This window comes from Rhodamnia argentea, chromosome 8 (assembly GCF_020921035.1).
Source record: "Rhodamnia argentea isolate NSW1041297 chromosome 8, ASM2092103v1, whole genome shotgun sequence".
NCBI classification, from domain to species: domain Eukaryota; kingdom Viridiplantae; phylum Streptophyta; class Magnoliopsida; order Myrtales; family Myrtaceae; genus Rhodamnia; species Rhodamnia argentea.
Genome location: NC_063157.1, coordinates 3,304,397 through 3,318,312, shown reverse-complemented (window position 1 = coordinate 3,318,312; position 13,916 = coordinate 3,304,397). Strand labels below are relative to the sequence as shown.

At 40.1% G+C, this 13,916-nt stretch overlaps 2 protein-coding genes across 3 annotated transcripts; one reads left to right on the top strand and one right to left on the bottom strand.

Moving 5' to 3' along the window:
• Window positions 1-1,442: 1,442 nt before the first annotated feature.
• LOC115744687 (phosphoinositide phosphatase SAC2-like) lies at window positions 1,443-10,526 on the top strand. The gene is made up of 16 exons (XM_030680010.2): window positions 1,443-1,973; window positions 2,420-2,624; window positions 2,705-2,870; window positions 3,544-3,766; window positions 4,262-4,338; window positions 4,718-4,902; window positions 4,981-5,078; window positions 5,230-5,363; window positions 5,457-5,585; window positions 5,738-6,104; window positions 7,117-7,238; window positions 7,367-7,453; window positions 8,008-8,187; window positions 8,415-8,591; window positions 8,904-8,997; window positions 9,946-10,526. Exons 1-16 carry the CDS (start codon window positions 1,887-1,889, stop codon window positions 10,045-10,047), a joined length of 2,433 nt encoding a protein of 810 aa, XP_030535870.1. The 5' UTR covers window positions 1,443-1,886; the 3' UTR covers window positions 10,048-10,526.
• Window positions 10,527-11,344: 818 nt separating this feature from the next.
• Window positions 11,345-13,900, bottom strand: LOC115744688 (40S ribosomal protein Sa-2). Of its 2 annotated transcripts, none has more exons than XM_048283564.1 (5): window positions 13,617-13,900; window positions 12,634-12,896; window positions 12,302-12,499; window positions 11,828-12,029; window positions 11,345-11,652 (listed from the first exon to the last, which is right to left on the bottom strand). In XM_048283564.1, the coding sequence occupies exons 1-5, from the start codon at window positions 13,774-13,776 to the stop codon at window positions 11,552-11,554; spliced, it is 924 nt and encodes a 307-aa protein (XP_048139521.1). In that variant the 5' UTR covers window positions 13,777-13,900; the 3' UTR covers window positions 11,345-11,551. The 2 variants fall into 2 exon arrangements, with proteins under 2 accessions (XP_048139521.1, XP_030535872.1); XM_030680012.2 differs by having other exon boundaries at window positions 11,345-11,658; window positions 13,617-13,899.
• Between the last annotated feature and the right edge of the window lie 16 nt (window positions 13,901-13,916).

Here is a 13,916-nt window from a genome sequence, read left to right as displayed (position 1 = left end):
GGAGGTTTAAGATCCGTGATCGATATCATCGCGTTTTGGTATGAAATTATTGGATTTTCTTATTATCAAACTTCGCCATTTATATCACGAGTCTCTTTAGGATTGACTCGGTCAAGACAACTCGTCAGATTTATCCCAGATCAATTCGGATTGCGTCGATGGAATAAAGCAAGCTTAAGATATGTGATCGACATCGTCGTGTTTTCTAATGAAAAATTATTGGACTATTTTATTATAAAACTTTTCCATTTATATCACGACTTGCTTTAGGATTGAGTCAGTCAATCTAGCTCATCAGATTTATTCCGGATCAATTCATATTTCGCGGATAAAAAAAAGCGGGTTTGAGATTTGAGATCGATATCGATTTCTATATGTTTAATCGTTTCACGAGAGCCGCATGCTTATGCTAAGAATTGCTTTGAGAATCCCATCGAATTGGCCGGTTTCACCGATCCATTCCGGTACCATCCGATTCGAGGTATGCCCGTTTTGATTCGTTCGCTCGACTCGATAGCACATGGCATCGTGGTTTTTGACGACACATCAATCTTGTACGACGTTACAGTAATAGTCCCAAGATAGAGTCTCACAGATGGAAAGGGAAAATTACACCAAATATATGACCCTCAAAAAGGCTACTTGTCCGGAAGCGATTGGTACTTTGTACGGGAGTTATGAACTATAAGGAAAGCATTTTATCATAAATGAAAAGCAAATTTATTAGATCACAGTTGAAGCAGTTGAAAAGCAACGATATGATTCTTGCGAAATTTTATGTGAATCCGTGTTTGTTGCCCCGATAAATATCATCATTTTATCGCTAGAGTAAATCCGTAACGTAGAGTGAATTCAAAATCGAAATCGCTATCTTTTTATAATGCTTTTCAAGTTGATTTTACGTTCATTTAAATCTCACGCTTATTTTTGTAGCGAAAGAAATCTTTTGGATAAAAGTTTACCAATCGCCCTCTATTACTCTTTCGAGTGGGATGACATCCGGCGAGCCATAACTAACCCGTCTTTAATCATCGTCCACGCTCTTGATCAACGTGTCGACCCCTAGTTCGAAATGAATAAAACAAAAATCGCTCTATTAACTAATTTATTATTTTTTGGAGCGATCGAATTTACGAATCGTCCTTTATCATAATATCAAATATAATCGATCCGGTCCAACCGGCATCCCACGCGAAAGGAATTACCAACTTTGACTCGGCCGAGTCATTGACTCGGGAAAAACAAACCAATATTCGTACAAAGCCATAAGTTTCGTTTCTAGAAAAGGCAAGGAAAAAAGAAAAGCCAAAATGGGAAATGACCGGCAATGCATTGTTATAACTGCCGTAATTTATGAACATTCAAAGATTTTCCTTTTCGAAAACAAATCATGAAGTTGCCAACCGATTTAAAAGGAAAATCGAACCAATCGCAAAATCCCCTCTCTCTCTCTCTCTCTCTCTCTCTATACATTTTCTTTTGTGTTTATCGTGTGGACACAGTCACCGAAGCTGTTACTCTCTCCGCTTCTCTCTCCTCCTCCTCCGTCGTCGTCGTGGTCGTCAGTGCACGGCGGTGATTCGCCGTCTCGTCCGCTCCGGTGCCGCTCCGTCTCGTGTGTTCCACTCGAACGAAGAAGAGCGCATACGCATAGATTCATCGCCTTACGTTAGTTCCTGGATTTCGACGATTATAGGCTCTGTTTTTCTAGCTTTTCTTTTGGCTTCTGGGCTGTCCGTCTGCAATGCGCGCGATTTTTGAGTTCGGTCTCGTACTGCGTTCATGGCATTGCGTGCGTGAGGATTTGAGCTGTACAGCGAGTTCTTGTTGTATGTTTAGCTGAGTCAACCCCGAGCCGTGTGAGAGCTCGGGGGATCGGAGTCGCTATGGAGGCTGAGAATCGGGACCGGATCGGTGAATCGGAGCCGAGGAGTTACTATTTGCAGAAGTTCAGGCTCTACGAGACTCGCTCGGTGCGTCACATTGCTTCTTCTGCGTATCGCTACTTGCTATGTGTCTCAATTGCCTTTTTTGATTCATTTTGAAGTTTCGTGACACGATTCGATCTGGTTTCCTCAGTTTGAGTATGCATCGCCTTCTTTCTTGCCATAATAATGCTTGCCGGCTTTACTGGTTAACTATAACCTGCTGGTTTTTCCGTTTTGCATTTCGACATAGGTACTGTATTGAAGGTTGTTCATGATTTTGTACAGGGAAGTTTTTGGTTGATATTGCGTGATCTATTTTGTTTTAAGGCTCCTAGAAAGGAGTTCATACTCAGATTTTCGCGTTTGGTTTTCTGTTTCTGTTAAGTTCACGTGACAAAGAGTGTTTGAGGCAAGTTGCGAAATGGTTAAGGGCTATCACCTGGCTACCAAATGCTAATTCAGTTCTTGTTCATCTGATTTGCTTGTTGCAGAAGTTTTACATGATCGGAAGAGACAAAAGCAGAAATTTCTGGCGAGTTTTGAAGATCGATAGAGAAGATGCTTCCGAGCTTAACATCATTGAGGATTCTGCAACCTATACGGAATATGAGTGTCTAGAGCTACGGAAACGGATACATGAAGGGAACCTGAAAACAGGCGGCCTTAAATTTGTCACCACTTGTTATGGAATCATTGGTATATAGCGAGGGACTTTCAAATTTCATTGACTTCACTGGTGCCATTTGCAAACTATTACCTTTACTCTCTCTTTATAGGTTTCATCAAGTTCTTGGGACCATACTACATGCTGCTTATAACAAAGAGGAAGAAGATTGGTGCCGTCTGTGGCCACACAATATATGCTATTACCAAGAGTGAAATGCTTCCAATTCCAAATTCTACTGTTCAGTCCAATATGGCTGTTTCTAAGGATGAGAACAGGTCTTTTGTCCATTCTACATGTAAATGTAACAACATATTAACAGTACTGTGAAAGGATTAAGAGATTTTGCACTCAGACACACTTGTTCTCTCTGTAATTAAATTTTTTATGGTGCTTTCTGGTTAGTTGCTTGGCCTTCAGTTTAATTTGCTTTGCTGTTCTCTATTCGGAGTTTGGCATTTGTTTCCATCCTAGAGAAGCTATACTTCATGAGGTAAACTATATATGCAACTTTATGGCGGTTAATTTTTCAGTTCCGTGGTGGAATGTATACATCCAATAGTCTGTTTCCGCCCTATACTCAGTACTCATTTGCGCGCTAATAGGCTAGATTGCTAGACGCACATCTTTAACGGTGTCAGTAGAGCAACTTAATGGCATTATTATATTCTACGTAGTTAATCCAGTATTCCAGTTGTCTAAGGCCATCGCCAGTTCATTTTCCTCAAATGCACAGGGCCAAACCTCATTGCTGTTTTGATGTTATTGTAACATGTTGAGTGAGACAAGGTATCATCATGGTTTTTGAGGGGAACCACTCTTTCCTTATCCCTTTTGTTCTATTTTTATTCCGAAAGTTTAATAGTTGCTTCTGAGAGTTGTTCTCCTCTATGCTCTCTTCTGGATATGCTTTAACTTGTTTTGAATTTTTTGTTTTGCCTTTTGTCATAGATACAAGAAGCTCTTATGCACGATGGATCTCAGGAAGGACTTCTTTTTCAGCTACTCATACCAGGTTACATGTAGTCTTCAGAAGAACTTTGGTGACCATGAGAGTCGGGGGAACTTGTCTGAGACAATGTTTGTGTGGAATGAGTATCTAATGCGTGATATTCGGGATAAACTCAAGAACACTTTATGGACGGTCACGTTGGTTTATGGTTTCTTTAAGCAGGTAAGAGATAATGGTAATTCATATTAGCAAAGCAACTTGAGGTCTGCATTTTTGTATAGGCTCCTTCATTCATAATGGGCTTACACCATTTTGTTTTTGGGAGACTGGAATAGACTCCTCACAATGGGATGACTGGACAGCGGTTTTAATTACTTTTTTCTTTGTGTAACTTTGATTCCAAAATCTATTGTTTAGCCATCGTGAATTTGTTTGGCATCTCTTGTCGAGTACTTGTTAACGCATTCAACCCCTCCTCAGGTGGTTTAGAAATGGCAATCTATATGACTTCTGCACTCAACACACATCACGGCTAAATGTACGCAACACACATCACGGCTAAATGTACGCAACACACATCACGGCTAAATGTACGCAGCTAGATTGAGGGTGTTCATGAAAGTTTAACTACTGTCTTATGCACACTATAAAGCTGCTAAGATGAGAAGTTCGGTGCTTGAAACTGACGATTTGGTCTTTCTTTGCTTGAACCTGCAGGTTAAACTTTCAGTGTTGGGCAGGGATTTTTTGTTGACTCTGATTGCCAGACGCTCACGTCATTATGCAGGCACCAGGTAGGTGCATCACTTATCATAAAAACATAAGGCAAAAGATCCCAATGGTTTTGTCATCTTTTGGAGGCCTTCTTTCCTTAAAGTGTGTCTTAACTGTAACTTGTTCCTTTATTTCTTTTGTTTCTTCTACATGCGAAGCAATGAAATAAATATGGAGCATTACAAGTTTCCCGACTTAAACTTGACTCCTCAATTAGTCAATGACATTTAATTCTTTCACATCCTTTCTCTGTTCCTCTTGACTATAAATTGTAGAGCAGATCATTCCTCTAGACATATTGCGTTTATCTCTTACTTTATTAGCACGGATTGAAATTACCTTTATTCTTCTCTTACTGAACACGGACGCTTATCATTTGCTTTTTGTTTTTCTCCCTAGATATCTAAAAAGGGGTGTAAATGAGAGGGGTAAAGTAGCCAACGATGTGGAGACGGAACAAATTGTTGAAGATGTTTCTGGAGGGTGCCCAATTCACATAAGCTCTGTCATTCAAAACCGGGGCTCTATTCCCCTTTTCTGGTCCCAGGAAACGTCAAGATTGAATCTCAAGCCTGATATTATTTGTATGACAAGGAGATAGCTGTTTTTATTTTGCCCTTGCATTTAACCTGTATCTTTCTGACTTGACCTGCTGTATGCAGTATCAAAGAAGGATCACAAGTATGAAGCAACAAGACTTCATTTTGAAAACCTTGCCATGAGATATGGGAATCCAATTGTAATATTAAACTTGATCAAGGTAGCCACACTTCGAGAATCTTGCAGTGTTGTGATTCATTTTATTGTCACTGTTAAGTGCTTGAACTTCCTCTGATAAGCATTAGGAAGCTCTCATAATTTTCCATTACTTACTTTTTGTTCTTCTTTTCTAAAATGTTAATGTTCTATAGACACATGAAAAAAAGCCTCGAGAAACTGTTCTTCGTGCCGAGTTCTTGAATGCCATCAGATTCATCAATAAAGGTTTGACCGAAGAGAATCGCCTGAGGTTTCTACAGTTGGATCTACATAAGCACTCAAGAAAGTAATTATATGTTCACTTTCTTATTGTAAGGGCTTTGATCTTCTTCTAATAGTGCACTTGGCATGATCATTTTCACCAATTTTTCCGCAACAGCAAAGGTACCAATGCGTTGGCACTTCTTGGCAAGGTGGCCAAGTATGCACTCAACCTAACTGGCATATTTTATTGGCGAGTAGCAGCAAATTCAGAGCAGGAGGGAACAATAATCACATCAAACCTAGGGCAAGTCATTTTTTTCTTATTTTGCGAAGTTTGTGTAGTTTTCTTTGTTAAAACCTGCTTAGGCAGCTAATATGAGAATGGAAAAGCACTTCATTTACTGAATATGATATCTATGTATAATTATGCATTTAAAAATACTATTTTTGGTGCAGGAAAACTGAAAAGGCTGCTTGTACTTTACCAGAACTTTCCAACCAAATCGAGGATTCTCAGTCTCAGAGCATGCAAGCTCAAACCATTGGTGGCAGTGGCAGCTCTAGAGGAAATCTCAGTCTGAAACCTCCAATGTTACAGAAAGGGGTGCTGAGGACCAACTGCATTGACTGCCTAGATCGCACAAATGTTGCCCAATATGCATATGGACTGGTTTCTCTTGGAAGGCAGCTGCATGCATTGGGAATTCTAGACTCTCTCACAATTGATCTGGATAACCCTTTGGCGGAAAATCTAATGGATCTCTATGAATCAATGGGTGACACCCTTGCATTGCAGTATGGTGGTTCTGCAGCACACAACAAGGTAACATAATTGACAAAATCTATTTGATCTCTAGGAACAATGATTTTGAAGTATTATTTGGTGCCTTTCTTAGCAGCTGTCATTGTGTTGTATTAAGCGAAAAGAAAAGAAACAAAACAGTCCAAGAACAAACAACATCTGACTTACTTAAACCAATTAGATGTGTTAAAGAGAGAAGAGAACATGTTACATTGTCAAAGGAGGAAGTTCACAATTTAAGACAAAATTGGCCAAACAAGAGAGAACACATCTGCATCAAGTGTGGATAAAGCAACTTAACGTGTTCGTAAATTTTGGTTTTCTGCTGCAGATATAATTGTTTCTCCAGGTTTTATTACTTCTCAAAGAGGGTTGTAATGGTTGTTCCTTCGATGCAGCAAAGCTTTAGTGACAGACAATGCTGAATGATTGTTGACATACGGGATCTTAGTGTTTCGTACATTGAGATTTTGGAATTTGGTGTATCCATGATTTTCATAACCGGGTTTAGATCCTATATGTATTCAGCTATGAGCATCATAACCATGAATTTTAATTTGTACATGTTTCTTCTACCTGTGAGGTTAATTATGCAAATTTCTACTTTATTCGTTATATCAATGGGTCTCCATATATGTGAACCTTGTAAAATTCGGCTGTATAACATTTGAATGGGGGTTTCTTTGCTGAAAACACCAAATCTAAAGTATGAGAATCTCGATTTTTGAATTTGATTCTCTCATTTTATTTCTTCCAACTTCATCCAATGATCTAACATATCTGATCCAGTTGCGAGGGGAATGAGGGTAGGGACGGAGACCAGGGTTTCCGATCAGCTTACTTGCTAAACTTTCGCAGCAAAAAAAGTATTTGATATGGTTCACTAAACAGAAAAGAGCAGGTCCTTTAACTTTGACATAACCAAAACCCTGAGCAAATTAAATAAGAAATGAAATATCTGTTGATTTTACTAAATTTCCACATGCACCACTATGTCTTCCAACTTCTCAATCTTTTTGGTGATCATTGGCAGATATTTTCTGAGCGAAGAGGTCAGTGGAAAGCTGCAACGCAGTCCCAGGAGTTTTTGAGAACCATACAACGGTATTACAGCAATGCCTATGTGGATGCTGAGAAACAATCTGCCATTAATGTGTGAGTGCCATTTTTTTTTCAATGAACTTTTACTTTGATATACGAGCTTCAGGTACTATTCAAATTATATTTTAAGTGTATATAAATGTTATATGGCTGGTGTAATATTTGGCTGATTTGTTGAGCAGGTTTTTGGGATATTTTCAGCCCCAACTGGGGAAGCCTTCATTGTGGGAAGGAAGGCGCCATCTTAACTATGCGGATGAAAATGCTCGGTACATAGAGTTATCTTTTTTTACTCTCAAATTCTGTTAGATCTGTGTCATCGACTATCTATAGACTGGATCCGTACATTATATACTAAGGGACCATAATGGTTTACATTCCTTTCTAAGTTGCATATTCTTCTTATCTTTTGAATTATGTACTGTATCCATGATAGAGCTATTGCCAGCTTAGTTTTAGTTTTTTCTGGGATACATTCCATTAATAATAAATTTTCATTGTCCGAGATATTTATGGTTTTGGTGTAATTAATCTAACATCAAGTCTAAAGGGACAAAAGTTTGTGAATAGTTGATTGAATAATGTGGTAAGAAACGCCAGGCATCTCCCTCATGTCTTAACTATATCTGATATTCAATCAATGTTTCTGGTGAATAAGCACAAATGGTGACTTAGTGTTATTTGAATGTGGACGTGTTTGTTTGAACTAAATAAGAAGGAAAATGACAGATCTTCTTCCACACAATGACAGATCTTTTTTTTTCCCCTTGTGATATCTGAAATCCATATGTGAGAAGGTAATTTTGACTTTTGTTATTTGTAGGTCGTTTATGAAAAGATCACTATCTGATGGAAACATTTCCTGTGAAAGCGATACGCCTATAGCAACCAAAAACCTAATTTACAATCAGCCTCTCATTGGACAAGTGCAAGGAGGTAACAAAGGTTTTTCAGAGTCTTCTCCAGAGATCTCAGCCAGTGAAAGTGATGACTCTACTTACAGGTCTCTCTCCCGGATTATGATTTTTATGTACATCCACTATATGCCGTTTCATAGATTTAAGATCCTTCTTTTGGTCCAATAAGAACTTATGCTCATGCTTGAATGCTCAGAATTGTTGTTCTTTCCAGGGACGAAAATGTGACATTCACAATTTGTCTCTCTTCTGAGGAGGGCTGTCCTAACAGATTATCTGCTTATTTGCTAATGGGTATGAGTCTTTATTGCAGACATAACCCGACAGTTGCTTGCAGGCAGCCGTCCGAGATTATCCAAGAGGATGAATGGGAAGAAAGTGATGACATCTGTTATGATGTTCACGATGACGAATTTGATTTTATGCACTTTCTGGATGTAGATGGTCTTTCTTCCTCGGCAAACTCTTGCGATGAAGAAGTTTATGAGAGGTATGAAATGGTTGACAGCTTTTTACCTTGCAGTACTTCGCAGTATCACTTCTTGTAGGAGAGTTGTTTTCTTCTCTTGTTTATTTTGAACACCCGGCCTTTTACTCTTCCTTTAATTATGGAAACCGTGTCCTGATGTTAACCATAAAGCAACATTACGAGATGAAAAGGAAGTTCTCTGACTTTTTTCTGTTTACTTCTTTCGTAAATTACAATAAGATCTTCTATTAACTTCTGTTATTCCATCTCAAATGGAATATATTTCTGACGTTATCTGATATTCGAACTCATTATTGGTTTTAATGGCTGTAGGTCATCTATTGCAAGTGTAGCTCTGGGAAATTTTATCACTAGACCGAATTCTGATATGACCAGGCATGCAAGTGCATCTGGGCCCAAGTTGGAGGTTTGCATACTTTCTTAGTAGTAGAGTTTAGATATTCTACTTTTGCTAGTCATTTTAAGAGATGTTTTGAGCACAAGCACATAAAAGAATTTGAATTTCAAGCAGAATTCTTGTTGCATTGCCTTAATGCTTGCAAAATGATGAATTACGTTAGGCTGCATTTGATATCCTGAAATGTGTTTGGACTGTAAGCTAGATTGTGGTTCCCATTCCTGTTACCCTCTTCAGTAAATTTTTGTATCACATATCTGGCATAACTTTCATGGCATTTTTTCCCGTTGGAATTCCACTCATGAGGTAAGGATCACCAGCTACTCATTTCCATAGACAACAATAATCAAAATCCCTGTCATTATCTCGGCTTCTCTTTCACATGCTTTGAGTATGGGGACTTTCTGATGCTATAACCATTAATTCAGACGCTAAATAGCAATTTACTTTTCCATCATAAGCATAGTTTTTGTTTTGGTTACGGTGAAAAAGAAGGATAGTGATGCTGTTTCAGTGTTTGTTGAATTCCTTTCTCTTCCGCATACCAAAAAATACCTTTATTCCCTTTGGACCAGTTAAACACTCCATTCTAAACAATAGATGTAGTTAAATGTGTGTTACTAGGATACGGTCACTTGTTTTATCTATCATTGTGAGTTCTGTCGCCCATCACGGGTTACTTTTATGATTCAAGATCAGCTGCTCAAATAACTTAAGTGCTTACTGCATTTCTTCATGTGCATTTAAATGAATGTAGGTACATATGATGGAACAGGAACCTTTTCCCTTTAGTTAAGCTAGATTTCCATCTTTAGAGTACCGCAATAAGTTCTTAGAGAGAAGGGTGCATGAAGTTTTGAGTTTTGGCTGCAAAATAGTCGCCATCCCTCTCTTTTTAAAGTAGGCTCTTGTTTTCTTGCCTCTGATAAGTACATTTGTCTTTTTCATTCATTCTAGAGAAAGAAAAAGGCTGGGAGTGACCCCAGTGGTGGTGGCACTGTCGAATACTCTGATGACTTCGAGCGCTGGGTAACTAACGGTGGAGTGTTGTTCTATTGATGACTGCTTACAAGTTATACAAGAACCAAAAAATGACGAACTCATAATCTTCAATTCAACCCATCCCAAGGATTCGGGTTTCTTGTAAATGGGAATAAACGGCACAGTCCTTGGCCAAGGGGGGAAAAGAACACCGAAATGATTCCTTGAGAAAGTAGAAGATGATAATTTTCTCCCTTCGAGCTGAAATCGTGTTGGGTCATGTGAATCTGCAGCATTCATCCGGCCTCACGCAGGTCTGTTACGATCCTTAACTCTTACTAGCAATTCGCTAGGAAGGATATAAATTTAAGTGGCCAAAATCTCTTTGGAGCTGCTTTAGGGCGAGACAAAAATCTCGGCAGGGCTCTCACTTGTAACCCAATTTTCCCAACTCTCTTGTCCAATTTTGTAAATAATATGTAATCTCTTGCCCTTGGGCTTCAGTATATAGTTGTAGGTTTAATTTTGATTCGGTAGCATGGGAGTTTATGCATCATTAATCACTGCTCTAGATGCACAAGTCCTAATCTTTCGCCTTTCCCGAGTAGCAAAATATTGAGATTTCAGATCGACACAAATATAAGCAGCGTCCATGGGATCGTCACTCGATTACATGAATAATCAAGAGATTCACACAAGAGCCGAGATCAATTGCTCTCATTTCGACATGATTCGTAAAGGTCGTAGCATGAGAGAAAACAGGCGAGACGGATCCGGTAAGGAAAGATTGGGAACCAATATGCGCTTCGACTTCTTATACCTCGAATTCTCCTATTGTAAAACTTTGCCCTCCTTCAGGATCTTGGTATTTCGTACTTCGGTTGAAAAGCATCAACTTTTCGTAGTGATGGTAACAGGTGCTGCTGAAATAGCAGGCAATCTCGACGTCTCGTCTCGCTCCGGGCCTCTTAGGTTTAACAAACTCATAGTTAGAACTCGTCATATATACCCTTTTGGACCACCAAATGTATAATTCTCCCTTCATGCTGGTTTGAACCCTTCCCATCAGCATATAATTAACGGGAAAATTACTTCATTTCGTGATATCTATACATTTTAAAACGCACCTTTCTATGGTGCGATTGCACTGACTACAAGGTTTCTTCGACAAAAAGAAAAAGACAGAGAAAACAAACACCGTTTCTTTCTAATCCTGCTCCGCTTTAATTCTCAACTTCTCATTCACTGGCTTCGTTCCTGGTAGCCAATGGTAAACAATCTTTGCAATCATGCTTGATACCTTTACCTCATCAGATGTACACAACATACCGGACTCCCTCTAACTAGTGACCGTATGCCATCATATATCATGTTGTTCCACAAATAATCATCCCATTAAGAACATCTGTACTTTCAAATGTCCTTAAGACTACACTGTCTGACTTCAATAAAGAACAGATACAAATTCCAACTCTAAAATTCTCCAGAGCACCGGCATAGTTTGAATGGCGCCCTCCATAAAAAAAAAAGAAAGATCTCAAATGAGTGAAGTCTACAAAAATGAGGAGAGACAGACCGCACGTCATTCCCAGCCAGCGTCATTTGCCGGTACAGCAGGCACAGCAGGCACAGCAGGCATTGCACCTACAGGTGCAGCCACGGTATCCCATCCATCAACTGCCACTGTGCCTGAGAAGAGGTCAAGCAACAATCAGAAGGTAAGACGCACAGTAAACAAGAATGCTGGATCCAACAAGCAATTTCTGTTCTCAGTTGTTGGAACCACCAATTAATACAGATTCGCCAGCTTCAGTATGCTAATCTACAAAAAGACATCATGTTTGCCCACAATCAGTACCTTGCTCTGGTGCCCAGGTTGCACTGGGCGTGGCGGCCACAGCTGGGGGAGCAGCTTCACCAGCCCATGAAGCATCGGGGATTTGAGAAGTCCATTGGTCACCACCGGAGTAATCTGGTAGTCCATATTCAGCTGGCATGACAGCATCCTCTTCTTCTTGTTGCTTAGTCTCCTCTGGCTCTCTATAGAAAAATAAATCCACCTATGACAAGATTTTCCCCACGTCAGAATGAACGTCTGGAGCGTTTCAAATAAAGAATAAGGTCACATCAAATCCATGCTAGTCGAACAGGGATGACATTGGCGTAAAAAATGCATGTAATTTCGTTCCTATAAATTACACATGTTACAATATTCAGAATATGTTTGGACTGCCTCATTATTCTCCCTCCAGAGGTACTATAGCCACCATTTTCCTCCAAAGCCTCCAGAAAAAATACTAATGAACCATGACAGAGATATCTTGAAATTTACCATCACATCCCACTTATGACCCAGAGGAATGGTGCCACGCATCTGTAAGACCATCCTCGCCAACAGCCAAAAGAGACATCCGATGCTGTGTTTTCCCTTGTTATTAGCAGGGATGCCAATATCCACATATCGCATCGGTGAATCAGTATCACAGAAAGCAATGGTTGGAATGTTTCCAAGAGCTGATTCTTTGATCGGCTGCAAAAACGAAAGGTGTTCAATCTTTATGGAGGACAGAATATGGAGGTTTTGCCACTGCGGTCCACAGCTAGAAGCTAACACAAAGCAAAGAAATTGCCAAACCACAGTACTTGTAGAAAGACAAACTTTACCTGGTGATCAGTCCTTGGATCGGTGAGAATGAGCAGGCGAGGCTCACAGAATGAGGTCTGGAGCTGGTTAGTGAATGTTCCAGGAGTGTGCCTTCCAGCAATTGCTTGAGCACCCGTGTATTGGGCAAACTTCAAAATGGCCCGTTGACCATATGGTCGAGCAGACTGAACGATGATATCCTGTGGGTTCTCAATAGCCACGATGACTCTCGCTGCCAGCTGAAGTTTCTCCCATGTTTTACCAAGATTGATAATGTATATACCTGAGAACCCGAGTGGGAGATAAGTTGCTGAAGATAAAGAAACGCCTACTCTTCAAGCATACTGAAATGCCATTACTTATTGCATTGTAGTGAACTCCCTGGACAAGCATTGGTCCAAAGCATAGCACCACGTTATGGGGAAAAAATCTCAGGCAAGTCGATTCTCAACAAAGCACCATGCCACAAAAAGTCTTGCTATGAAAGAATTGGCGCTCCAATATCAACATGAACAACAGCTGCCAACTATGCTCCATTGTTCTATTCATTTTTGGAACTATCAAGTTGAGAAGTATCTATAACATATACTGAATAGAAGGATAAACATGGTGACCATGTAATTTCCTAAAATCTGCACCAAATGATCGAAGGTATGGAATGGGATAGGAAGAAACTTCCCACAACATCTCAATGTGCACAACTCAATGACCAGAGCACCAACCAATTGAACCCAATGGAAACATTCTAGGCTCCCAAGTCACATAAGCACACAAACAATAACTTCTCCGAATAAAACTACGCGTATGCAATTACTTCGAAAGAACTTCAATATAGAACACCGCCTAGGTAGCTCAAATTGCCAGCAACCATATGCATCAGGCATGGGTATATTGCCAACCAAAATACGACAATTTCACATCACATCGAGCTGGAGCAGAAAAAGAAAAGCATAATTCCCACCACAGAGCGATATCAAGAGAAGAAAAATTTCCCGGAACGCACCGTCATTGCGGCGCTTGAAGACGTAGCGCTCCATCTGGAAGTCACAGTTCTTGGTGCCGAGGTGGACTTCGGCGGCCAACATCAACTGGATGTCGGCCTCCTTCTGCGACAGCTGCTTCGCCGGCGCGGGGGCAGAGGTCGTGGTGATTCCCGTCGCCATCAAGGAAGTTCCGAAGGCTTTTCCTTTGGGAGGATCCGGAAGCTCGCCGCGTAGGGCTCTGGAAGTGGAAGCTGGGCAACTACGGTGCTGGGCGTGGCGACAGAGGTCTGCATATAAGCGAGCTCAAATTGGACGAAACC